Raw genomic sequence first — 25,094 nt, 5'->3', positions numbered from 1 at the left:
GTTTACTACCATAATAGTTCTTCAATTTATACTATTTCACTTGTTGGTTTCTATTTTATTTCACATTTTATAAAAATAATTTATTTTGTTAACATTTTATTTAACTGTTTATTATTTATGTGTATGTCTATAGTTTATACAGTTTATAACCATAATAGTTCTTCAATTGCCTTGTTTGATTCTGTTTTTGCGTCAGTCTCATAATCTGAAGGTCGTGAGTTCGAGCCTCACACGGGGCAAGGTGTTACCTTTTTGCACTTGGAAGTGCTTAGATGACTGGGCAGCATTTTTTATTCCCTTCCGTGTGGATCATGCTTCCCCGGGGCTAAAAAGCTACAGCTCCTCTGGAGGCCTGGCAGTGTGAAGTTCCAAGAACATTTCCTGAGTCTAAAGCAATGATGGTAAGATGCTCCCATTCCTATCACGTTGTCGCTTGACGTTCGGCGTGGATCTGTCAAATGTCATGAATTAACGTTGTGCGAGGATTTGACGAAAAGTCCTGCGAATCCCATTGCCTTAAAAATCAACGGCATCCCAGGACATTCCACTACATGTCATTCTAAGACAGTACTTTTGATCCCCTTTTGGTTCACTTGCATTAAAGCCCTCGTCCATTGTTTTGTTCACATGCTTTTCCGAGTTTTTGTGGACAATACCTTGATCGCAAACGCCTTAAAACCTACAGTCTAAAGAGCCCATTAAGGCTGCCAGGGACACTGCTAGGGTGCATAAACTTTGGCGCAAAGAGATTGATGCGGTGCTTTGTCAGTGTTACTGTATCACTCTGACAAGGTGGCAGAGAGTTAAAGACTTTAGCCTGAACGCATAGCCAAAGATTAGGTTTGTTGGAAGTGGCATTCGAACCCACGCCTCCAGGGGAAATTGCAACCTCAACGCAGCGCCTTAGACCGCTTGGCCATCCTGACATCCCTACTTATCCCGAGCTGTCTCCTAGTATCCACACCGAAGCACCGTGACATGGAAGCTGGTGTTTCACAGTTTGCCCAGGTCCATCAGTCTGCCTCGTTGGCGCAGTAGGCAGTGTGTCAGTCTCATAATCTGAAGGTCGTGAGTTTGAGCCTCACACGGGGCAAGGTGCTACCTTTTGGCACTTGGGAGCGCTTAGATGACTGGGCAGCATTTTTTATTCCCTTCCGTGTGGATCATGCTTCCCCGGGGCTAAAAAGCTACAGCTCCTCTGGAGGCCTGGCGGTGTGAAGTTCCAAGAACATTTCCTGAGTCTGAAGCAATGATGGTAAGATGCTCCCATTCCTATCACGTTGTAGCTTGACGTTCGGCGTGGATCTGTCAAATGTCATGAATTAACGTTGTGCGAGGATTTGACGAAAAGTCCTGCGAATCCCATTGCCTTAAAAATCAACGGCATCCCAGGACATTCCACTACATGTCATTCTAAGACAGTACTTTTGATCCCCTTTTGGTTCACTTGCATTAAAGCCCTCGTCCATTGTTTTGTTCACATGCTTTTCCGAGTTTTTGTGGACAATACCTTGATCGCAAACGCCTTAAAACCTACAGTCTAAAGAGCCCATTAAGGCTGCCAGGGACACTGCTAGGCTGCATAAACTTTGGCGCAAAGAGATTGATGCGGTGCTTTGTCAGTGTTACTGTATCACTCTGACAAGGTGGCAGAGAGTTAAAGACTTTAGCCTGAACGCATAGCCAAAGATTAGGTTTGTTGGAAGTGGCATTCGAACCCACGCCTCCAGGGGAAATTGCAACCTCAACGCAGCGCCTTAGACCGCTTGGCCATCCTGACATCCCTACTTATCCCGAGCTGTCTCCTAGTATCCACACCGAAGCACCGTGACATGGAAGCTGGTGTTTCACAGTTTGCCCAGGTCCATCAGTCTGCCTCGTTGGCGCAGTAGGCAGTGTGTCAGTCTCATAATCTGAAGGTCGTGAGTTTGAGCCTCACACGGGGCAAGGTGCTACCTTTTGGCACTTGGGAGCGCTTAGATGACTGGGCAGCATTTTTTATTCCCTTCCGTGTGGATCATGCTTCCCCGGGGCTAAAAAGCTACAGCTCCTCTGGAGGCCTGGCGGTGTGAAGTTCCAAGAACATTTCCTGAGTCTGAAGCAATGATGGTAAGATGCTCCCATTCCTATCACGTTGTCGCTTGACGTTCGGCGTGGATCTGTCAAATGTCATGAATTAACGTTGTGCGAGGATTTGACGAAAAGTCCTGCGAATCCCATTGCCTTAAAAATCAACGGCATCCCAGGACATTCTACTACATGGCATTCCAAGACAGTACTTTTGATCCCCTTTTGGTTCACTTGCATTAAAGCCTTCGTCCATTGTTTTGTTTACATGCTTTTCCGAGTTTTTGTGGACAATACCTTGATCGCAAACGCATTAAAACCTACAGTCTAAAGAGCCCATTAAGGCTGCCAGGGACACTGCTAGGCTGCATAAACTTTGGCGCAAAGAGATTGATGCGGTGCTTTGTCAGTGTTACTGTATCACTCGGCCATGGTGCCAGAGAGTTAAAGACTTGAGCCTGAACGTGTTGCCAAAGATTAAGTTTGTGAGAAGTGTAATTCAAACCCACACTTCAAGGGGGGACTGCAACCTGAATGCAGCACCTTAGACCGCTCGGCCATCCTGACATGCTTGCCTGGCCCAAGCTGTCTCATAGGAGCCACAGCGCAGCACCGTGACATGGAAGCTGGTCTTTCACAGTTTGCCCAGGTTCAACAGTCTGCCTCATTGGCGCAGTAGGCAGCGCGTCAGTCTCATAATCTGAAGGTCGTGAGATCGAACCTCACATGGGGCAAGGTGCTACCTTTTTGCACTTGGAAGCGCTTAGATGACTGGGCAGCATTTTTTATTCCCCTCCGTGTGGATCATGCTTCCCCGTGGCAAAAAAAGCTACAGCTCCTCTGGAGGCCTGGCGGTGTGAAGTTCCAAGAACATTTCCTAAGTCTGAAGCAATGATGGTAAGATGCTCCCTTTTCTATCACGTTGTCGCTTGACGTTCGGCGTGGATCTGTCAAATGTCATGAATTAACGTTGTGCGAGGATCTGACGAAAAGTCCTGCGAATACCATTGCCTTAAAGGGTCACGAAACACCAAAACACATTTTTTGAGCTGTTGACAGTCGTATATGTGTCCCACACTGCTAAAAACACTATTAGGACACCTATATTTCACTAAAAAGAGTAAATTGGTTGTTTTTGCGTTATTTCAAGCAAATTTGTACTTCCTGTTTGAAACTAATTTTTGAAGCTGCGTCACGGCCATGACATAATAGCGTGTATTCCAGCGTGCAGACTGGGCGTCTGTGCCTGAGTGAGTCTTATTACGTCTTATAGTGTGATGCATTAATGCATGAGTAAGGCTTGGGTCAAACCAATCAGCGCGCTCTATTGTGCAACTTCATTAATATTCATTATTGTCACCGTGTTTACACCACAAAGACGCCACGTTGTGTTGGCAAAACAAGCGTGACGTGTTGCTTTTATAGTTTGCTGCTGTTAAGTTTCGTTTTCATTTTCTCTCTGTGAGAGCTTATCTGGATCACGTGTGGATTAACAGGCGACGCGCGACAACAATAACTTACGTGTCTAAGGAGGATTGTTGTTTACCTTAGAGCTGTTCTCACCTGCAAACGCTGAAATCTGGATTTGCTTGTACTCTTCTCTTCATAAAGACGCGGCTCTAGTTGCTGGTGATTGTTCTGTCTCTACAGATTTGGTAAGTGAGCGACCAGTGCTCTTTGTTTATTCAGTTTGTTCGTATCGAATTAAGTTAACTATTGCACTGAGTGCAGAAATGTTAGCACCGCATTTTGTGACCGGAATAACACACGCGGCTTTCTGACACTACCTGCCGTGTGCATCTAAGTTTCCGGGAAATGCAGAGGTTTTTTTTCTCTCATTCGCCGTGCGGTATCAAACATTGCATGAAAAATACACGCTTGCAGCAGTTCCTCGAATCAAATATCTCGTTTGTCGCGAGTGGCATGAATGAATTCCCTGAATGAAAGAGCCAAACTGCAGTTAAAGTCCAACATTTAATAATTTGTCAAATAATTCGACTACAGATGTCCATGTAGGTTAAACACCATCACTTTTTCTCCTGTCTGTGTGGGTGTGTATTTTGACTCTGAAACTCGCGCGTGCACAAATAGACACTCCCACACCATCCCACTTTAGTTCCTCCGACACTCCCCCCTAAACAGAGCTGGACACACCCACTTTTCTGACTTTTTCCAAAGTAGAGGTGTGAAAACACCCTGCTGAAACGAGGGGGTTTCATGGCCCTTTAAAAATCAACGGCATCCCAGGACATTCCACTACATGGCATTCTGAGACAGTACTTTTGATCCCCTTTTGGTTCACTTGCATTAAAGCCCTCGTCCATTGTTTTGTTCGCATGCTTTTCCGAGTTTTTGTGGACAATACCTTGATCGCAAACGCCTTAAAACCTACAGTCTAAAGAGCCCATTAAGTCTGCCAGGGACACTGCTAGGGTGCATAAACTTTGGCGCAAAGAGATTGATGCGGTGCTTTGTCAGAGTTACTGTATCACTCTGACAAGGTGGCAGAGAGTTAAAGACTTTAGCCTGAACGCTTAGCTAAAGATTAGGTTTGTCAGAAGTGGGATTCAAACCCACGCCTCCAGGGGAGACTGCGACCTGAATGCAGCGCCTTAGACTGCTTGGCCATCCTGAATTCGCTGCTCAACATGAGCTGTCTTCTAGCATCCACACCGAAGCACCGTGACATGGAAGCTGGTGTTTCACAGTTTGCCTAAGTCCATCAGTCTGCCTCATTGGCGCAGTAGGCAGCGCGTCAGTCTTATAATCTGAAGGTCGTGAGTTCGAGCCTCACACGGGGCAAGGTGTTACCTTTTGGCACTTGGAAGCGCTTAGATGACTGGGCAGCATTTTTTATTCCCTTCCGTGTGGATCATGCTTCCCCGGGGCTAAAAAGCTACAGCTCCTCTGGAGGCCTGGCGGTGTGAAGTTCCAAGAACATTTCCTGAGTCTGAAGCAATGATGGTAAGATGCTCCCATTCCTATCACGTTGTCGCTTGACGTTCGGCGTGGACCTGTCAAATGTCATGAATTAACGTTGTGCGAGGATTTGACGAAAAGTCCTGCGAATCCCATTGCCTTAAAAATCAACGGCATCCCAGGACATTCTACTACATGGCATTCCAAGACAGTACTTTTGATCCCCTTTTGGTTCACTTGCATTAAAGGCCTCGTCCATTGTTTTGTTTACATGTTTTCCCGAGTTTTTGTGGACAATACCTTGATCGCAAACGCCCTAAAACCTACAGTCTAAAGAGCCCATTAAGGCTGCCAGGGACACTGCTAGGCTGCATAAACTTTGGCACAAAGAGATTGATGCGGTGCTTTGTCAGTGTTACTGTATCACTCTGACAAGGTGGCAGAGAGTTAAAGACTTTAGCCTGAACGCGTAGCTAAAGATTAGGTTTGTCAGAAGTGGGATTCAAACCCACGCTTCCAGGGGAGACTGCGACCTGAACGCAGCGCCTTAGACTGCTCGGCCATCCTGACATCCCTGCTCAATCTGAGCTGTCTTCTAGCATCCACACCGAAGCACCGTGACATGAAAGCTGGTCTTTCACAGTTTGCCCAGGTCCAATACTCTGCCTCGTTGTCGCATTAGGCAGCGCGTCAGTCTCATAATCTGAAGGTCGTGAATTCGAGCCTCACACGGGGCAAGGTGCTACTTTTTGGCACTTGGAATCGCTTAGATGACTGGGCAGCATTTTTTATTCCCTTCCGTGTGGATCATGCTTCCCCGGGGCAAAAAAAGCTACAGCTCCTCTGGAGGCCTAGCGGTGTGAAGTTCCAAGAACATTTCCTGAGTCTGAAGCAATGATGGTAAGATGCTCCCTTTCCTATCACGTTGTCGCTTGACGTTCGGCGTGGATCTGTCAAATGTCATAAATTAACGTTGTACGAGGATTTGACGAAAAGTCCTGCGAATCCCATTGCCTTAGATATTAACGGCATCCCAGGACATTCCACTACATGGCATTCCAAGACAGTACTTTTGATCCCCTTTTGGTTCACTTGCATTAAAGCCCTCGTCAATTGTTTTGTTCACATGCTTTTCCGAGTTTTTGTGGACAATACCTTGATCGCAAACGCCTTAAAACCTACAGTCTAAAGAGCCCATTAAGGCTGCCAGGGACACTGCTAGGCTGCATAAACTTTGGCGCAAAGAGATTGAAGCGGTGCTTTGTCAGTGTTACTGTATCACTCTGACAAGGTGGCAGAGAGTTAAAGACTTTAGCCTGAACTCATAGCCAAAGATTAGGTTTGTCGAAAGTGAGATTTGAACCCACGCCTCCAGGGGAGACTGCGACCTGTACGCAGCACCTTAGACCGCTTGGTCATCCTGACATCTCTGCTTATCCCGGGCTGTCTCCTAGTATCCACACCGAAGCACCGTGACATGGAAGCTGGTATTTCACAGTTTGCCCATGTCCATCAGTCTGCCTCGTTGGCGCCGTAGGCAGCGCGTCAGTCTCATAATCTGCAGGTTGTGAGTTTGAGCCTCAGATGGGGCAAAGTGCTACCTTTTGGCACTTGGAAGCGCTTAGATGACTGGGCAGCATTTCTTATTCCCTTCCGTGTGGATCATGCTTCCCCGGGGCAAAAAAAGCTACAGCTCCTCTGGAGGCCTGGCTGTGTGAAGTTCCAAGAACATTTCCTGAGTCTGAAGCAATGATGTTAAGATGCTCCCATTCCTATCACGTTGTCGCTTGACGTTCGGCGTGGATCTGTCAAATGTCATGAATTAACGTTGTGCGAGGATTTGACGAAAAGTCCTGCGAATCCCATTGCCTTAAAAATCAACGGCATCCCAGGACATTCCACTACATGTCATTCTAAGACAGTACTTTTGATCAAGCATCATGACAACTTGTGACATGTCTAGACTTCTGGAACAAACCTAAATTTATTCTTATTCTGCTGTTTCCACTTGTCAGCAGTTCTTCTAAAAACTATGCAGCACAGTAAAAAAGAGGAAGTTTGTCTGGTCAAGATGTTTTATAATACAATAGAAAAGATTGATTAATCTGTTGTTAGTCTAAACATTTTCCTAATAAAAAACACAAAAGTAATGAAAATAAATTATTTTTCTCCAACAATTCCCCTTTTCTGCTCCTCTCTGGAGCAGACAAAAACAGATAATCAAATCCCCACAAAAAATTCCAATTGTCATTACAACAGGCGTTTTCCTAAATCTTGGTTTTCCCTCTCATTCAAAATAATCATTAACATCATAGTGCTTATTCATTATGTTAGATAATGCCCAAAACCCCTTTTAACTCAATTTCTTTAACTTTTCTGGATTCAGTTTATAATTTTCACACTCTTGGTTCTCCTCTTCGGTGGTGCAGTCTCTTCCCTCTTGAAGTCACTCCGATATCTTCTTTTAATAAGGATTATACTTGCTATATTCAGGCTTATTACTCCCAATACTCTTATTAACTTCCAATTATCCCATAATTAAAATTTTCCATTCTTATATACTTTATCAATAAAGGTAATTTGTTTTCTTCTTCCCCACCAAAATTAGAATAAGAATCACAATAATAAAAATGTAAATAAAATTTTAAAACTCCAACATAAAAAAAACAAAAATCTGATTAAAAGAAAATTCACACCCATAAAGTTATGCTCTAATTAAAAATCCCTCTGTATAATAAGATCAAAGATCAACACTTGTGAAAACACTTGTGATTGGAATTAGAAATTCACTAATACAAAATTATAATCCCCATGAATAGTTCAAACTAAATTTCAACATTTTAAATTCATTATCGAACCAAAATTACAATTGAGATTTAGGATGAAAACAGCTTTAAAGTAGGATTAAACTAAACAATTATTAAAATGAAAGATTCAGAGCTTAATCGTAACAATGTTATTAAACTAACTCAAACTTGTCACCAAATTATTAAAACCAAAATTCAAACATATTTTTTTCTCTCAATGTCTTAAAATGGCAAAATCAAAAAACACAACAATGTGATTAAAATAAAATAAAAATCTTAAGAATCTCTTTAAATAAAAGGTTCAAAAACAACCATGGCTGAAAATAAAAATCTTAAAATGTCTTTAAATGAAATATTTAAAAACAACAATGGCTTAAACTAAAATAATCTTCAAAAATGTGTTCAAATAAAAAATCCTAAAATTGTCTTCAAATAAAAGAATCTTAAACTCATAATGATGTGTTTAAAACTAAACAATCGTTAAAATGTCTTAAAATAAAAGATTCAAAAAGCCTCTTAAAATAAAAGATTAAAAAAACATTGAATGTCTTAGAATAAAAGATTATGAAAAAACATACAAATGTCTTAAAATAAGAGATTTAAAAAGCATTAGAAAGGCATTAAAATAAAAGATAAAAAGCATAAAAATTTCTTAAAATAAAAGATAAAAAATCATAAAAAATGTCTTCACATAGAAGATAAAAAAATAATGTGTGTATAAAAATATATTTTTTTAAAAAATCAAAAAACTAATGTGTGTAAAATAAAATAATTTTAAAATGTGATTGTGTTTTATTAAATTTTTCAAAAATTTCTCCAGTCTAATTTGTCCAATTCATTCATTCATTAATTTTTTTTTTAAAGCTTAGTCCCTTTATTAATTTGGGGTCCCCACTGTCAGTGAAATGAACCGCCAACTTATCCAACATATGTTTTACACAGCGGATGCCCTTCCAGCTGCAACCCATCTCTGGGAAACATCCATACACACTTAATCACACACTTTCTGTCAGATTGTCATCTGCTAGTAAATCAGTCTTATTTTCTCTTTCTATTTTAGAATTTAATGTGGTTTTCGGTTCCCCTTTTTGTGTTGGCCTGTATCTAATATACAGTTGGCCTCATGCATTGGTGTGTTCAGCTCCCACACCAATACATGCTTACACACTCCAATTAGTCAGTTATCCCCTTTTTGTGTTTTATCCCCCTTTCGGCATGGGCCTAGCTCCAGGCCGTTTTACACCCCTATGTTGACTGTCAAGTTAATCCGGCCAGCTTTACAACCTGTTTAGAAAAATCTGAAATAAAGTTGTTAATTTGTCATATTTTAATCTCTACATAAGTAATCCACTGCACATCCAAGCTGCACCAGGTCCCCAAAACTGCAGTCCTGTAAACAATGCAAAAGTCATTAATTCCATCGTTTTGTTTCATAACAAACTAATAACTCCAATATGATTTTTATCCAATTCAGTTTGGTCTGTGCACAGATTTTTGCCAATTGTTTTTAAATTTGTATCAATTTGCTCTACCTTTCCCTGTAATTATTATTCTTACACCATCCCTAAATTCATGCTTTTGTGCTCTTTGGAGTGTGAAGTTAATCTATATATTCAGGTTATATGTGTATAATCTGCTTGTAGACTTGTATACCATTAAAACAATTGGAAAGGGGAAATGGCCTGAGGAAACAACTAGGGGTCATAAAAGAAGGGATGAAAAGAGAGTGGTAAAAGAGCCTGAGGTGTATCAGGAAACAGATATCAGAGGTGGAATTTGGGGTCAGGGGTTAAACTAGGAGGGATCTTGTGTAATATATGGAGAACAAAGGAAAACAACGGATGTAAAATGGTATTTAAATAAGGCCAGAACAGGAGTGAGGCAGAATTTTTCAGACAGAGATGCTACTGGGGGTTTCCTGAAAGTTCTCCTTTGTTGTCGACAATAAAGTATATTCTTCTGATATTCATAACCTCCAGACTTAGTTTGATTTAGTAAGAGAAAAACCAAGAAAACCACCACATTTGGCGTCCCTCTGGGTGGGCTGGAAAGGAGCAGGACTGGTGTTACTGTGCATGCTGGACTGGAGAGAAAACACAAATATGTGGCCACAATAAAAAACGGTAAGCGATTTTATGCTTATTAGTTTGTGTTTTTTCTGCCAGGACCTGCTTGTACAGGTAAATACACTTGAACTGTTTCTCCAGCTTTAAAGAATTAAAAGTAAATGTAAAAAAGATATTAAAGAAAAAAGGGGTTTTGAATAACAGAAGAAAAAGAGTAATTTGCATGCAAATGATCTGTGTTTTCCTAAGAGGGCCTTGATGGATAGGATAAACATTAACTAGTAACTGTTACTCAGATTTGGGAAATTAGTAATGATATAAGATATGCATAGAGCATTTATAAGTTTTAAGTGAGAGTCTGTCTGACTGCACTCCTTGCTTGCTTGCTGGCCACTCCTCTAGCCATTCACTATAGCTGTCAATCATGACTAGCACATATCTTTTTATTCACCTGTTCTCCCATATCTCTATAATCAATTATAACCTCACTCTCATTCTTCTCTTGCAGTTTCTGATATCTCTAAATATAATTAAAGTCTATAATTCATATTAGTCTAATTACCATGTGTTTTACATTCACCAGTTTACAGTTATTTGAAATGGCTTATTTATTTAGTGATCTGACTTTTCCTAATATTGAGGCGTGTCATCTAATCACCTATAATTTTTACTTCCTTTAAATCTATTTCCATGGAAATGTCATAACACCTATTTCATTTTAATCAATTAGGTGTCTATTCTTTTTCTGAGAGTAAAATTTCATCAACATGCTTAATCAACACCACTCTCTCTGATAATTCAAAAATCTATCACTTTACATTTTTTATCAGTATGACCATATTTCTGCATACACTATTAACCTCAGCTTTAAAATCTATTCTCCTTAATTGCTTCTAAATCATAAACTAAACACAATCTTCTTTTTGTAGTAAAACTGTACAGTTTGCTTGGTCGAATAACATTAATCTTACCAAATAACGTTATAAAACATCTATAACAATCATATAATAATTATGTTGTAGTAATTAACGTTACTGTAATGGTTATTCATTTAAACCACCTTGTTAAAAAAATACTTACTTTGCAATTGGTGTCCGAATTAATCCGCAACAAAATCTTTTATTTCAGTACAAATCATGGATGATATAAAGGCTCTGATTGGCCATAGCGTTCATTGTAACTCGGAACACGATTGGCTGCCTTAACCAAGAATAGGGTGAATCTTGGTTCCAGCTCACAAAGTGATTGGCCGGTGTGACCAAGAATAACCACGACTTACAGGTGGCAGTATGAGCTAACCGGCCACTTACTGCCAAGCTTAATAAAAGTCTTCCAGTTGGTGCTGCCCAGGCTAAAGAAAAAAAATATATTAAAAAAAAATTATAAAACGGCCTTGCCAGAAAGTAGCAGAATGTCAATACAAGGCGGTGGCAATGTGCATTGATTTCTGAGTAACTCGTCATTCGGCATGCAGGGCTCCTCACACGTTTACTGGAGCAGGACCAGGTAGGGCCTTCAGTCACCTGCCCCTTGTGCACAAAATAGAACAACAGCACTGTTTTACAACCCCGGGATCGAACCAGGGACCTTTAGATCTTCAGTCTAACGCTCTCCCAACTGAGCTATTTCAACTGCCTTTTCAAAAGTATCCTGCAGCATTCATGTCTGTGAGACTAAGCAGAATCCTGAAATGCCTCTGAGGCCTTAAAGGGTAAAAGTTTGGCCAGTACGGGGATCAAACCCGCGACCTTGGCGTTATTAGCACTACGCTCTAACCAGCTGAGCTAACCGGCTACTTTCTGCCATGTTTGCTAAAAAGCTCAGAGTAACTGTCATATTCTTCAAGAGATAAGAATGCTATTCCAGCTTTTTTTGTGCGGTGCTGGTAAAAAAAACAAGGTCCCACCGAGATTTGAACTCGGATCGCTGGATTCAGAGTCCAGAGTGCTAACCATTACACCATGGAACCTCAAGTCATCTGCTTGGTGCTGCCCGGGCCAAAGAGAAAATAATGTAAAAAAAAAAAAAAAAAAAAAAAAGAAAACGGCCTTGCCAGAAAGTAGCAGAATGTCAATACAAGGCAGTGCCAATGTGCATTGATTTCTGAGTAACTCGTCATTCGGCATGCAGGGCTCCTCACACGTTTACTGGAGCAGGACCAGGTAGGGCCTTCAAAAGAAAAGCGCACTATTCCAGGCATTTTGACGACTAAACGGCAGGCAGGGCAAAGAGGCCACCATAGAGCAAATGTGATCTTTTTTTTCTATTTTGACCACGTCGAAAATCGCCAATTATTGATTGCTTTGAGGGGAATTAGCTCATGGTTAAGCGCTCGCTTTGCATGGGAGAGGTAGCGGGAACAATGACTGCATTCTCCACCTCTGTTTTCATGCCTTTTTACATTGGCTTTTATTGCAAAGCTGGTGGCACCTTGAGGGTTTAAAGCGAAACTACTTACGTCAGCTTTGCCGGTTTCTGTGTAGTACATATCATTGCAACCCTTCAGAAGCCCTATCAAGTCACAGTTTTCTTTTATTCAGCAGCGTGTCCGCAGTGGGACATCAAAGCGCTAAATACATAGCATTATAGAGTGCTGTCGATCAGGCCATTGGAATCATCGCCAGAAGCAACGTGACCATCTGGGAGGAAGATAGCGTTTTGGTCAAGTGGAAGCAGGTGGACTTAAGGGTGAAGCAGCTAGGCTTTTTGGGTGACTTTCAGTCACCTGACCCTTGTGCACAAAATAGAACAACATCACTGTTTTGCCGAAACCCAGGATTGAACCAGGGACCTTTAGATCTTCAGTCTAACGCTCTCCCAACTGAGCAATTTCAGCTGCCTTTTCACAAGAATCCTGCAGCATTCATGTCTGTGAGACTAAGCAGAATCCTAAAATGCCTCTGAGGCCTTAAAGGGTAAAAGTTTGGCCAGTACGTGGATCGAACCCGCGACCTTGGTGTTATTAGCACCACGCTCTGAATAGCTGAGCTAACCGGCCACTTTCTGCCATGTTTGCTAAAAAGCTCAGAGTAACTGTCATTTTCTTCAAGAGATAAGAATGCTATTCCAGCATCTTTTGTGCGGTGCTGGTAAAAAAACAGGGTCCCACCGAGATTTGAACTCGGATCGCTGGATTCAGAGTCCAGAGTGCTAACCATTACACCATGGAACCTCAAGTCTTCTGCTTGGTGCTGCCCGGGCCAAAGAGAAAATAATGTAAAAAAAAAAAAAAAAAAAAGAAAACGGCCTTGCCAGAAAGTAGCAGAATGTCAATACAAGGCAGTGCCAATGTGCATTGATTTCTGAGTAACTCGTCATTCGGCATGCAGGGCTCCTCACACGTTTACTGGAGCAGGACCAGGTAGGGCCTTCAAAAGAAAAGCGCACTATTCCAGGCATTTTGACGACTAAACGGCAGGCAGGGCAAAGAGGCCACCACAGAGCAAATGTGATCTTTTTTTTCTATTTTGACCACGTTGAAAATCGCCAATTATTGATTGCTTTGAGGGGAATTAGCTCATGGTTAAGCGCTCGCTTTGCATGGGAGAGGTAGCGGGAACAATGACTGCATTCTCCACCTCTGTTTTCATGCCTTTTTACATTGGCTTTTATTGCAAAGCTGGTGGCACCTTGAGGGTTTAAAGCGAAACTACTTATGTCAGCTTTGCCGGTTTCTGTGTAGTACATATCATTGCAACCCTTCAGAAGCCCTATCAAGTCACAGTTTTCTTTTATTCAGCAGCGTGTCCGCAGTGGGACATCAAAGCGCTAAATACATAGCATTATAGAGTGCTGTCGATCAGGCCATTGGAATCATCGCCAGAAGCAACGTGACCATCTGGGAGGAAGATAGCGTTTTGGTCAAGTGGAAGCAGGTGGACTTAAGGGTGAAGCAGCTAGGCTTTTTGGGTGACTTTCAGTCACCTGACCCTTGTGCACAAAATAGAACAACATCACTGTTTTGCCGAAACCCAGGATTGAACCAGGGACCTTTAGATCTTCAGTCTAACGCTCTCCCAACTGAGCAATTTCAGCTGCCTTTTCACAAGAATCCTGCAGCATTCATGTCTGTGAGACTAAGCAGAATCCTAAAATGCCTCTGAGGCCTTAAAGGGTAAAAGTTTGGCCAGTACGTGGATCGAACCCGCGACCTTGGTGTTATTAGCACCACGCTCTGAATAGCTGAGCTAACCGGCCACTTTCTGCCATGTTTGCTAAAAAGCTCAGAGTAACTGTCATTTTCTTCAAGAGATAAGAATGCTATTCCAGCATCTTTTGTGCGGTGCTGGTAAAAAAACAGGGTCCCACCGAGATTTGAACTCGGATCGCTGGATTCAGAGTCCAGAGTGCTAACCATTACACCATGGAACCTCAAGTCTTCTGCTTGGTGCTGCCCGGGCCAAAGAGAAAATAATGTAAAAAAAAAAAAAAAAAAAAAGAAAACGGCCTTGCCAGAAAGTAGCAGAATGTCAATACAAGGCAGTGCCAATGTGCATTGATTTCTGAGTAACTCGTCATTCGGCATGCAGGGCTCCTCACACGTTTACTGGAGCAGGACCAGGTAGGGCCTTCAAAAGAAAAGCGCACTATTCCAGGCATTTTGACGACTAAACGGCAGGCAGGGCAAAGAGGCCACCACAGAGCAAATGTGATCTTTTTTTTCTATTTTGACCACGTTGAAAATCGCCAATTATTGATTGCTTTGAGGGGAATTAGCTCATGGTTAAGCGCTCGCTTTGCATGGGAGAGGTAGCGGGAACAATGACTGCATTCTCCACCTCTGTTTTCATGCCTTTTTACATTGGCTTTTATTGCAAAGCTGGTGGCACCTTGAGGGTTTAAAGCGAAACTACTTATGTCAGCTTTGCCGGTTTCTGTGTAGTACATATCATTGCAACCCTTCAGAAGCCCTATCAAGTCACAGTTTTCTTTTATTCAGCAGCGTGTCCGCAGTGGGACATCAAAGCGCTAAATACATAGCATTATAGAGTGCTGTCGATCAGGCCATTGGAATCATCGCCAGAAGCAACGTGACCATCTGGGAGGAAGATAGCGTTTTGGTCAAGTGGAAGCAGGTGGACTTAAGGGTGAAGCAGCTAGGCTTTTTGGGTGACTTTCAGTCACCTGACCCTTGTGCACAAAATAGAACAACATCACTGTTTTGCCGAAACCCAGGATTGAACCAGGGACCTTTAGATCTTCAGTCTAACGCTCTCCCAACTGAGCAATTTCAGCTGCCTTTTCACAAGAATCCTGCAGCATTCATGTCTGTGAGACTAAGCAGAATCCTAAAATGCCTCTGAGGCCTTAAAGGGTAAAAGTTTGGCCAGTACGTGGATCGAACCCGCGACCTTGGTGTTATTAGCACCACGCTCTGAATAGCTGAGCTAACCGGCCACTTTCTGCCATGTTTGCTAAAAAGCTCAGAGTAACTGTCATTTTCTTCAAGAGATAAGAATGCTATTCCAGCATCTTTTGTGCGGTGCTGGTAAAAAAACAGGGTCCCACCGAGATTTGAACTCGGATCGCTGGATTCAGAGTCCAGAGTGCTAACCATTACACCATGGAACCTCAAGTCTTCTGCTTGGTGCTGCCCGGGCCAAAGAGAAAATAATGTAAAAAAAAAAAAAAAAAAAAAGAAAACGGCCTTGCCAGAAAGTAGCAGAATGTCAATACAAGGCAGTGCCAATGTGCATTGATTTCTGAGTAACTCGTCATTCGGCATGCAGGGCTCCTCACACGTTTACTGGAGCAGGACCAGGTAGGGCCTTCAAAAGAAAAGCGCACTATTCCAGGCATTTTGACGACTAAACGGCAGGCAGGGCAAAGAGGCCACCACAGAGCAAATGTGATCTTTTTTTTCTATTTTGACCACGTTGAAAATCGCCAATTATTGATTGCTTTGAGGGGAATTAGCTCATGGTTAAGCGCTCGCTTTGCATGGGAGAGGTAGCGGGAACAATGACTGCATTCTCCACCTCTGTTTTCATGCCTTTTTACATTGGCTTTTATTGCAAAGCTGGTGGCACCTTGAGGGTTTAAAGCGAAACTACTTATGTCAGCTTTGCCGGTTTCTGTGTAGTACATATCATTGCAACCCTTCAGAAGCCCTATCAAGTCACAGTTTTCTTTTATTCAGCAGCGTGTCCGCAGTGGGACATCAAAGCGCTAAATACATAGCATTATAGAGTGCTGTCGATCAGGCCATTGGAATCATCGCCAGAAGCAACGTGACCATCTGGGAGGAAGATAGCGTTTTGGTCAAGTGGAAGCAGGTGGACTTAAGGGTGAAGCAGCTAGGCTTTTTGGGTGACTTTCAGTCACCTGACCCTTGTGCACAAAATAGAACAACATCACTGTTTTGCCGAAACCCAGGATTGAACCAGGGACCTTTAGATCTTCAGTCTAACGCTCTCCCAACTGAGCAATTTCAGCTGCCTTTTCACAAGAATCCTGCAGCATTCATGTCTGTGAGACTAAGCAGAATCCTAAAATGCCTCTGAGGCCTTAAAGGGTAAAAGTTTGGCCAGTACGTGGATCGAACCCGCGACCTTGGTGTTATTAGCACCACGCTCTGAATAGCTGAGCTAACCGGCCACTTTCTGCCATGTTTGCTAAAAAGCTCAGAGTAACTGTCATTTTCTTCAAGAGATAAGAATGCTATTCCAGCATCTTTTGTGCGGTGCTGGTAAAAAAACAGGGTCCCACCGAGATTTGAACTCGGATCGCTGGATTCAGAGTCCAGAGTGCTAACCATTACACCATGGAACCTCAAGTCTTCTGCTTGGTGCTGCCCGGGCCAAAGAGAAAATAATGTAAAAAAAAAAAAAAAAAAAAAGAAAACGGCCTTGCCAGAAAGTAGCAGAATGTCAATACAAGGCAGTGCCAATGTGCATTGATTTCTGAGTAACTCGTCATTCGGCATGCAGGGCTCCTCACACGTTTACTGGAGCAGGACCAGGTAGGGCCTTCAAAAGAAAAGCGCACTATTCCAGGCATTTTGACGACTAAACGGCAGGCAGGGCAAAGAGGCCACCACAGAGCAAATGTGATCTTTTTTTTCTATTTTGACCACGTTGAAAATCGCCAATTATTGATTGCTTTGAGGGGAATTAGCTCATGGTTAAGCGCTCGCTTTGCATGGGAGAGGTAGCGGGAACAATGACTGCATTCTCCACCTCTGTTTTCATGCCTTTTTACATTGGCTTTTATTGCAAAGCTGGTGGCACCTTGAGGGTTTAAAGCGAAACTACTTATGTCAGCTTTGCCGGTTTCTGTGTAGTACATATCATTGCAACCCTTCAGAAGCCCTATCAAGTCACAGTTTTCTTTTATTCAGCAGCGTGTCCGCAGTGGGACATCAAAGCGCTAAATACATAGCATTATAGAGTGCTGTCGATCAGGCCATTGGAATCATCGCCAGAAGCAACGTGACCATCTGGGAGGAAGATAGTGTTTTGGTCAAGTGGAAGCAGGTGGACTTAAGGGTGAAGCAGCTAGGCTTTTTGGGTGACTTTCAGTCACCTGACCCTTGTGCACAAAATAGAACAACATCACTGTTTTGCCGAAACCCAGGATTGAACCAGGGACCTTTAGATCTTCAGTTTAACACTCTCCCAACTGAGCAATTTCAGCTGCTTTTTCACAAGAATCCTGCAGCATTCATGTCTGTGAGACTAAGCAGAATCCTAAAATGCCTCTGAGGCCTTAAAGGGTAAAAGTTTGGCCAGTACGTGGATCGAACCCGCAACCTTGGCGTTATTAGCACCACACTCTAACCAGCTGAGCTAACCGGCCACTTTCTGCCATGTTTGCTAAAAAGCTCAGAGTAACTGTCATTTTCTTCAAGAGATAAGAATGCTACTCTAGCTTTTTTTGTGCGGTGCTGGTAAAAAAACAAGGTCCCACCGAGATTTGAACTCGGATCGCTGGATTCAGAGTCCAGAGTGCTAACCATTACACCATGGAACCTCAAGTCTTCTGCTTGGTGCTGCCCGGGCCAAAGAGAAAATAATGTAAAAAAAAAAAAAAACGGCCTTGCCAGAAAGTAGCAGAATGTCAATACAAGGCAGTGCCAATGTGCATTGATTTCTGAGTAACTCGTCATTCGGCATGCAGGGCTCCTCACACGTTTACTGGAGCAGGACCAGGTAGGGCCTTCAAAAGAAAAGCGCACTATTCCAGGCATTTTGACGACTAAACGGCAGGCAGGGCAAAGAGGCCACCACAGAGCAAATGTGATCTTTTTTTTCTATTTTGACCACGTCGAAAATCGCCAACTATTGATTGCTGTGAGGGGAATTAGCTCAAATGGTTAAGCGCTCGCTTTGCATGCGAGAGGAAGCGGGAACAATGACTGCATTCTCCACCTCTGTTTTCATGCCTTTTTAAAGCGAAAAGGTTTAAAGTGAAACTCTCCTGATTTAATCATCACCAGAAGCGACGTGACCATCTGGAAGTAAGATAGCTTTTTGGTCAAGTGGAAGCAGTTGGACTTAAGGGTGCAGCAGCTAGGCTTTTTGGGTGACTTTCGGTCACCTAACTCTTGTGCCCAAAACTGAAAACCAACACTACTTTACCGAACCCTGGTTCTAACCAGGGACCTTTAGATATTCAGTCTAACACTCTCCCAACTAAGCTATTTCAGCTGCCGTTTCATAGTTTTTTTGCAGCGTAGACGTGTGTAAGACAGAGCAGAGCCCTTAAATGCATCTGAGGCCTAAGAGGGTAAGAGCTTGGCCAGTACAGGGATCGAATCCACAACCTTGCCGTTATTACCACCATAGTCTAACCAGCTAAGCTAACCGGCCACTTCCTGCCTAAAGCACTAGAAAGCCCAGAGTAAATGTCATTCCCTGGCCTTCAAGAGATTAACATTCTATTCCAGCTTTTTTTTGTGCGGTGCTGGCAAAATAACAGGTCCCACTGAAATTTGAACTCAGATCGCTGGATTCAGAGTGGTCACCATTACACCATGGAACCTCAAGCTTGTTGTGTGGTGCTGTCAGAGCTGTAGGTAATGAATAAAAAAAAAAACGGCCTTGCAGGAAAGTAGCAGAATGTCAATCCAAGGTGGTGCCAATGTGCATTGATTTCTGAGTAACTGAGTCATTCTGAGTCATTCGGCATGCAGGGCTCCTCACACGTTTACTGGTGCAGGAATAGGTAGGGCTTTAAAAGAAAAGCGCACTATTCCAGGCAATTTGACGACTAAACGGCGGGCAGGGCAAAGAGGCCACCACAGAGCAGATGTGATCTTTTTTTTTTTTTTTTGACCACGCCAAAAACTACCAATTTGAATTTTTCTTAGGGGAATTAGCTCAAATGGTAGAGCGCTCGCTTAGCATAGGAAGGGGTCCAATCTTCTCGCTCACTCGCAAGCGAGCAAGCCGCAAAAACACGGAAAAATGCGACAAATTTCGCTTGCAGTAGTGTTCGCGGCTTTGTGACTGTGCATAATGTGGTATTTTAGTTGCATATTGCATGTCACTCTAAATGTCATTTTTTGCGTGCTGGATTCGAACACACGATCTGTGTAACACAATATCCAATCAGTGTCGGTTTTAGCGGAGCCAATCAGCTGCGCTCTTATTGAAATTTTACTGACGTAACACAGGCAATTATATTGATATTACTATTATTATGTGGATATTGTTCTTAAAAAGCATATTACGTTAATTAAAAATGAATGCAAACGTTTCAATTAAACATATGTATGCATGTTTATGTATATATAAGTATATTATATATATTTATTTATTAATATATAAATATATACTATACTATATATATATATATATATATATATATATATATATATATATATATATATATATATATTAATATATGTTATATTTCTTTATGTAATAACTTTAAATGAATGCACACAAAAACAAGTAATATGCAAAATGGTTTATTAAAATGAATACAAATATTAAAATCACAAAACAATTTAAAAAATATAAAAAACAAAATAAAAACATATCTTAATATATAAACTGTATAATATACAATAAATAAAAACAATACAATATATATTTATTTATTGTGCACATATATTAAAACAATATTATATATATATATATATATATATATATATTTACTTATTATACACATTATATAAAAACAATACTCTATATATATATTTAGTTTTATATACACAATATATTAAACAATAATATAAATACATAATAAAACGCAAGAGTGGGGGCACGTAATATATAAAATATAGTATTTAAGCAATGTATAAAATGTTATTTTTTTAAAGAAATATAAATATATTTTTACATAAAATGCACACAAATATTAAATAAGTACACACAAGACAAAATAAGAGTGGGCCTATAAGTGCCACTTTAAAATGCTAAATATTAACACACAAAAATTAAATAAAATGAGAGAGAGAGAGTACCCATGTAACATTTACAAAAATATATACAGCAATTTGTCCTTTATTCTGGAGCTGGAGTTTGTCCTTTATTTTGCTGGCGCTGTTCTGCCAACCAGTCCTCTAAGGACAAATCGGCTATGGCCAAACTCCTTAGTCTTTGGTTGCCCACATTTGCTGCAAACACTTTTCTTCTCCTGTTCCCATCTGCGCCTGTTCCTCTGGATGTAACGGGACACAGGAACAGCAGGCGCAGGTGGAGCAGGTGCAGGTGGAGGAACAGCAGGTGCAGGTGGAGCAGGTGCAGGTGGAGGAACAGCAGGTGCAGGTGGAGCAGGTGCAGGTGGAGGAACAGCAGGTGCAGGTGAAGCTGGGACTGCACTGGATGTTGGTGCAGCAAATGATGGAATCACCATTGACACACTCATGTCTGGGTTAAAAACAAGTGTGCCAAACAATGATCCAGGTCCTGAAATGGGCTGCACAACATCTGGTGCTGTGGGGGGTGGTGCAATGTGGCACACCGTGCTGGGGGTCGGTGGAAAGGAGCACACCGTGGTGGGGGCAGATACAATGAGGCGCACTGTGGTGGGGGCCGGCGCAATAGGGCGCACTGTGGTGGAGGCTGGTATGATGGGGCACACTGTGGTGGAGGCTGGCGAGATGGGGCGCACTGTGGTGAAGGTCGGTGTGACGGGGCACACCATGGTAGGGGCTGGTGCAATGTGGCAGACTGTGGTGGGGGTTGGCGTGATTGGGCATACCGTCGTGGGGGCCGGTGGAAAGGAGCACACCGTGGTGGCATCCGGCAGGAAGGAGCAAACTGTGGTGGTTGCAGAAGCAGACTTTTGACCAGGTCGAAGAAGAGGTGCCTGTCCTTCTTTATTTGGAGGAAAGACAAACTTGTGTTTGGGGCCTGATGTTGTCGGTGCCTCGTCCAATTTTCCCCTCGGCAAAGGAAGCTGCGTATCTGCCACAGCAATTGGATCAAGTGGAGTCAGTCCCTGAGTGAGTACACTCATTTCCTGATCCTTTTGCCTCCGTTGAAACCTGATAATAAATGATATGTATTATTCATTTATATTAATTTAGAAGTATTCAGGTAATTTAAAGAAAATAATGTGCTTTGCTTACCACTGAATAAGCGTCTTCTGGTTTAGCTCAAAAAGCTGGATCACTGTTTCATCCATCAGCCTGCGACTGCCAAGCACCAGATCCCGGATGTGGTGGTAATCGGTCAGTATTTTAGACCACCTGTGCGTGCGAACACCAGCCTTCTTGGAAGTGGACTTGTGTACGACACACAGCTTTGTACAAATGGCCTCAACCAAGCGGCTGGTGCTAGGCCACTGTGCTGGACCCTCAGGATGTCCAATCAGACAGCGCTTGACGCTCTCCACACCTGGAGTGACTCCGGAGCGCTTCGGTGCCTTAAAGCGCCCATGTGTCAGCTGAGGCTGATGTCGAGGCTGGTAGTTGATGCGGTGTTTATCAACATCCAGGAGAGCTGTCCACAGCTGGATGGCCTCTGTCACCTGCAGGTCAGTGAGGTAAGGAGCCTAACGAAGACCTACCAAATAAGCAGCCAGATCCTGCACCTTGTCCCACCCAGCAATGCCATCAGGTCCAATGACTACTCCCTGGTAAATACAGAATAAATTTAGTATATGTGGAATAAAAAAAGACTAAATAAAATTAAGTTCTTAATATATCTTACCTGAGCCTCAACAGAGAGACTGTCTCCAGACTTGGATGGCTGTGACGGCACTGAGGGGGCTGGGCTAGGAAGCTGTCCTTCTCCACCAGCTGATGTGGACGGCTCAGCCAGTAATGCTGAGATGAGGGGCTGTTTCTGAGATCACGGCAGGGGTCATCCTCATACAGCACTTGAACTGTGATGTCCTCCATGATCTCCTACTCAAACCCGTCATCTTGTAGATCCTCGTCATGTACTTCCTCCACCAGCCTGTCTTCCTCCTCTGGGTTCTGGAGCACCGGAGTCAGGGTTTTGCCGGTCTGGCTGTAAAGGTGCTCCATTCCCAGCAATTCACCTTAAAAAAATAAAACAATAAAAAAACATATATTAAATAAAACTAATGATAAAATAAACATTTAGATTACCATTTTGTGTAGTACATTAAAAGCTTAATGAATAACTTCCATAACAACTAATTAATGGATTTCTTGCCTGTATATGCTCCAGGAGGGTGATAGCGGTGATCCCAGGGCTTGCGTCCTGAGACATATCTTTTGGTGGACAATGAGCATTGTGTTTTTCCTCTCTCTTTCCCTGCAGGTAACTGTGTCCACCTGGTAGCAATCATTGGATCTTTCTAGAGAGGAGAGAGAGTATTTAACCTGAGCTGCACTTCAAACCAGTGTTGGTGGTGTCAAGTGCAGTGGCGGAGCTTTTCTCCAAATTCAGACCTGACTCATGAGGTGAACGGATCAATTCTTTTTCCGGCTCTAAATGCGTATGATTGGCCCATGAAGAACGAGTGACTCAGACCCAATAGATGACTCAAGAGATGAACGGATCAATTCTTTTTCCAGCTCTAAACGCGTATGATTGGCCCGTGAGGAACGAATGACTCAAACCCGATAGAGGACTCGAGAGATGAACGGATCAATTCTTTTTTTGGCTCTAAACGCGTATTATTGGCCCGTGAGGAAGGAATGACTCAGATCCGATAGAGGACTTGAGAGATGAACGGATCAAATATTTTTCCTGCTCTAAACGCGTATAATTGGCCCATAATAAACGAGTGACTCAGACCCGATAGAGGACTCGAGAGGTGAACGGATCAAATCTTTTTCGGCTCTAAACGCATATGATTGGTTTCTGCCTTTCCGCGATAAACGACACGAAATGTGATGAAGACTTGAAATAACGATACCACCTGCACAAATGTACGCACGCGCAAATTAACAAATCACTCCCTAAGAGGACTTATAGTTCCCAAATCATATTGAAGATTCGTTTAAAATGAACGAAATGTTCATGATCGACCCATTACTAAACCTGGTTAGATACCTGCTCCAGTCGGGGATTGAACCTTGTGATCTACCCAAAGTGTTATTTATGGACATATTTCTTGAACCAGTACTGTTATATATGCATTGAGTAGTTTCTGGTGGGCAAAAAATACAAAATATAACCTTAATTTCGCTTCTTTCTTTCTCAATTTCTCAAATTTTCTTATTTTTCTTGTGCTTTTTTCTTCCCCTTCCAAAACAGACTATTGTTTCCCAGCTTTAGCGGAGTCGGTAGAGGGTCCAGGGTTCAAGTCTGTGTTCGGGCATGAGAGACTCTTTGTGGAGCCACAGCTTTTGCCGTTGAGCTATCGCTTGCTGAAAGTTTCATCTGAATGCACAACACGTGTACTAGGCATGAGGACATGGGAGAACAGGCAGTCTTGTAGTGATGGCTGCGTGGTTAAGGCGATCGACTAGAAATCGGTTGGGGTATTCCCCCGCAGGTTCAAGTCCTGCTAACTATACCCACATCCTGTTCCTTTTTAAAATTGCAGCAGTCATCAATGTTTGCATTTCCATTGTTTCTTGGGAAAAGCGTTGTGCTGGTAGGAGGAGAAAAACAACTGTGTGTTCTCACTGAAGAGAAAGGGGCATATCACATGGAGGAACATACCACACAAAAGCCACAGCGGCTATCTTGTAGCTCGCTGTGATCGTATAGTGCTTAGTGTTCTGCATTGTGGCCACAGCAACCCTGGTTCAAATACGTGTCATAGCATGTTTTTCAAGGCGACATTGGTGTTGCACTCTGTGTTGCCATCCATAATCTCCAGCCTCCTTTTGGTGCAGGCTGTGCTAATGGCACATCCTGAATGTTTACGTTTCCTAAAGTGTGACATGAAGTTGACATGAAGTTCAAACTATTGTGTTGTACTGATGTCTACACCGACAAAAACCATAAACCCAACCTCAAAGTAACCTGTCGTGTTTTAGCAACATCCACACCAACCATAAGCTTAAAACCCCATCTCACGGTAAACTTTAGTGTATTGTAAAGGTCTGCGCCGACCACAACGCAAACCTTGCCTACTAGTAAATTACTGTTGTGGAGCCCGGATAGCTCAGTCGGTAGAGCATCAGACTTTTAATCTGAGGGTCCAGGGTTCAAGTCCCTGTTCGGGCGTATGACACTCATTTTGTGGAGCCACAGCTTTTGCCGTTGAGCTATCGCTTGATGAAAGTTTCATCTGGATGCACAATATGTGTACTAGGCATAAAGAAAGAAATGGCAGTACAGGCAGTCTTGTAGTCGTGGCCGAGTGGTTAAGGCGATGGACTAGGAATCCATTGGGGTCTCCCCGCGCAGGTTTGAATCTTGCTGACTACATCCTCCCTGTTTTTAAAATTGCAGCAGTCGTCAATTGTTTGCATTTCCATTGTTTCTTGGGAAAAGCGTTGTGCTGGTAGGAGGAGAAAAACAACAGATTGTTCTCACTGAAGAGAAAGGGGCTTATCACACGGAGGAACATACCGCACATAGGTTACAACGGCTGTTTCGTAGCTCGCAGTGATCGTATAGTGGTTAGTACTCTGCGTTGTGACCGCAGCAACCCCGGTTTGAATCCGGGTCACGGCAGGTTTTTCAAGGTGACATTGGTGTCGCACTCTGTGTTGCCATCCGTTATCTTCAACCTTCTTTTAGTGCAGGCTGTGCTAATGGCACGTCCTGAATGTTTACGTTTCCTAAAGTGTGAAAGACTAGGGATATGATATAAGAGAAATAGGATCTTTGATGCCAGCATGCTGTGTAGATAAGTACTGATCAAGTCACGCTTCTAAGGCATGGAAGGAATCTTTTCAATTGTTGAGTGT

The 25,094-nt window shown here is 42.7% G+C and overlaps 1 protein-coding gene and 24 non-coding genes across 25 annotated transcripts; 6 read left to right on the top strand and 19 right to left on the bottom strand.

Moving 5' to 3' along the window:
• Positions 1-1,020: 1,020 nt before the first annotated feature.
• On the top strand, positions 1,021-1,093 carry trnam-cau (transfer RNA methionine (anticodon CAU)). Its single transcript has one exon. It is a non-coding gene; the product is annotated as a tRNA-Met (tRNA).
• A 781-nt stretch (positions 1,094-1,874) lies between these two features.
• On the top strand, positions 1,875-1,947 carry trnam-cau (transfer RNA methionine (anticodon CAU)). The gene has a single exon. It is a non-coding gene; the product is annotated as a tRNA-Met (tRNA).
• A 781-nt stretch (positions 1,948-2,728) lies between these two features.
• Positions 2,729-2,801, top strand: trnam-cau (transfer RNA methionine (anticodon CAU)). The gene has a single exon. It is a non-coding gene; the product is annotated as a tRNA-Met (tRNA).
• Positions 2,802-4,796: 1,995 nt separating this feature from the next.
• On the top strand, positions 4,797-4,869 carry trnai-uau (transfer RNA isoleucine (anticodon UAU)). Its single transcript has one exon. It is a non-coding gene; the product is annotated as a tRNA-Ile (tRNA).
• Positions 4,870-11,415: 6,546 nt separating this feature from the next.
• On the bottom strand, positions 11,416-11,491 carry trnaf-gaa (transfer RNA phenylalanine (anticodon GAA)). The gene has a single exon. It is a non-coding gene; the product is annotated as a tRNA-Phe (tRNA).
• An 88-nt stretch (positions 11,492-11,579) lies between these two features.
• Positions 11,580-11,653, bottom strand: trnai-aau (transfer RNA isoleucine (anticodon AAU)). Its single transcript has one exon. It is a non-coding gene; the product is annotated as a tRNA-Ile (tRNA).
• A 103-nt stretch (positions 11,654-11,756) lies between these two features.
• Positions 11,757-11,828, bottom strand: trnaq-cug (transfer RNA glutamine (anticodon CUG)). Its single transcript has one exon. It is a non-coding gene; the product is annotated as a tRNA-Gln (tRNA).
• A 794-nt stretch (positions 11,829-12,622) lies between these two features.
• On the bottom strand, positions 12,623-12,695 carry trnaf-gaa (transfer RNA phenylalanine (anticodon GAA)). Its single transcript has one exon. It is a non-coding gene; the product is annotated as a tRNA-Phe (tRNA).
• An 88-nt stretch (positions 12,696-12,783) lies between these two features.
• On the bottom strand, positions 12,784-12,857 carry trnai-aau (transfer RNA isoleucine (anticodon AAU)). Its single transcript has one exon. It is a non-coding gene; the product is annotated as a tRNA-Ile (tRNA).
• A 102-nt stretch (positions 12,858-12,959) lies between these two features.
• trnaq-cug (transfer RNA glutamine (anticodon CUG)) lies at positions 12,960-13,031 on the bottom strand. The gene has a single exon. It is a non-coding gene; the product is annotated as a tRNA-Gln (tRNA).
• A 790-nt stretch (positions 13,032-13,821) lies between these two features.
• On the bottom strand, positions 13,822-13,894 carry trnaf-gaa (transfer RNA phenylalanine (anticodon GAA)). Its single transcript has one exon. It is a non-coding gene; the product is annotated as a tRNA-Phe (tRNA).
• Positions 13,895-13,982: 88 nt separating this feature from the next.
• trnai-aau (transfer RNA isoleucine (anticodon AAU)) lies at positions 13,983-14,056 on the bottom strand. Its single transcript has one exon. It is a non-coding gene; the product is annotated as a tRNA-Ile (tRNA).
• A 102-nt stretch (positions 14,057-14,158) lies between these two features.
• trnaq-cug (transfer RNA glutamine (anticodon CUG)) lies at positions 14,159-14,230 on the bottom strand. The gene has a single exon. It is a non-coding gene; the product is annotated as a tRNA-Gln (tRNA).
• Positions 14,231-15,021: 791 nt separating this feature from the next.
• Positions 15,022-15,094, bottom strand: trnaf-gaa (transfer RNA phenylalanine (anticodon GAA)). The gene has a single exon. It is a non-coding gene; the product is annotated as a tRNA-Phe (tRNA).
• Positions 15,095-15,182: 88 nt separating this feature from the next.
• On the bottom strand, positions 15,183-15,256 carry trnai-aau (transfer RNA isoleucine (anticodon AAU)). The gene has a single exon. It is a non-coding gene; the product is annotated as a tRNA-Ile (tRNA).
• Positions 15,257-15,358: 102 nt separating this feature from the next.
• trnaq-cug (transfer RNA glutamine (anticodon CUG)) lies at positions 15,359-15,430 on the bottom strand. Its single transcript has one exon. It is a non-coding gene; the product is annotated as a tRNA-Gln (tRNA).
• Positions 15,431-16,221: 791 nt separating this feature from the next.
• On the bottom strand, positions 16,222-16,294 carry trnaf-gaa (transfer RNA phenylalanine (anticodon GAA)). Its single transcript has one exon. It is a non-coding gene; the product is annotated as a tRNA-Phe (tRNA).
• Positions 16,295-16,382: 88 nt separating this feature from the next.
• trnai-aau (transfer RNA isoleucine (anticodon AAU)) lies at positions 16,383-16,456 on the bottom strand. Its single transcript has one exon. It is a non-coding gene; the product is annotated as a tRNA-Ile (tRNA).
• A 102-nt stretch (positions 16,457-16,558) lies between these two features.
• On the bottom strand, positions 16,559-16,630 carry trnaq-cug (transfer RNA glutamine (anticodon CUG)). Its single transcript has one exon. It is a non-coding gene; the product is annotated as a tRNA-Gln (tRNA).
• Positions 16,631-17,421: 791 nt separating this feature from the next.
• On the bottom strand, positions 17,422-17,494 carry trnaf-gaa (transfer RNA phenylalanine (anticodon GAA)). The gene has a single exon. It is a non-coding gene; the product is annotated as a tRNA-Phe (tRNA).
• An 88-nt stretch (positions 17,495-17,582) lies between these two features.
• trnai-aau (transfer RNA isoleucine (anticodon AAU)) lies at positions 17,583-17,656 on the bottom strand. The gene has a single exon. It is a non-coding gene; the product is annotated as a tRNA-Ile (tRNA).
• Positions 17,657-17,758: 102 nt separating this feature from the next.
• Positions 17,759-17,830, bottom strand: trnaq-cug (transfer RNA glutamine (anticodon CUG)). Its single transcript has one exon. It is a non-coding gene; the product is annotated as a tRNA-Gln (tRNA).
• A 406-nt stretch (positions 17,831-18,236) lies between these two features.
• LOC141381983 (uncharacterized) lies at positions 18,237-21,661 on the bottom strand. The gene is made up of 3 exons (XM_073949087.1): positions 21,381-21,661; positions 20,660-21,296; positions 18,237-18,416 (listed from the first exon to the last, which is right to left on the bottom strand). The coding sequence occupies exons 1-3, from the start codon at positions 21,434-21,436 to the stop codon at positions 18,237-18,239; spliced, it is 873 nt and encodes a 290-aa protein (XP_073805188.1). The 5' UTR covers positions 21,437-21,661.
• Positions 21,662-24,332: 2,671 nt separating this feature from the next.
• trnak-uuu (transfer RNA lysine (anticodon UUU)) lies at positions 24,333-24,405 on the top strand. The gene has a single exon. It is a non-coding gene; the product is annotated as a tRNA-Lys (tRNA).
• Positions 24,406-24,527: 122 nt separating this feature from the next.
• trnap-agg (transfer RNA proline (anticodon AGG)) lies at positions 24,528-24,609 on the top strand. Its single transcript has one exon. It is a non-coding gene; the product is annotated as a tRNA-Pro (tRNA).
• The last annotated feature ends 485 nt before the right edge of the window (positions 24,610-25,094 follow it).

The sequence above is a fragment of the Danio rerio genome, chromosome 4, assembly GCF_049306965.1.
Source record: "Danio rerio strain Tuebingen ecotype United States chromosome 4, GRCz12tu, whole genome shotgun sequence".
Classification (NCBI taxonomy): Eukaryota; Metazoa; Chordata; class Actinopteri; order Cypriniformes; family Danionidae; genus Danio; species Danio rerio.
The sequence above is the reverse complement of the archived record's forward strand: the minus strand, read 5'-3'. Positions and strand labels throughout refer to the sequence as shown.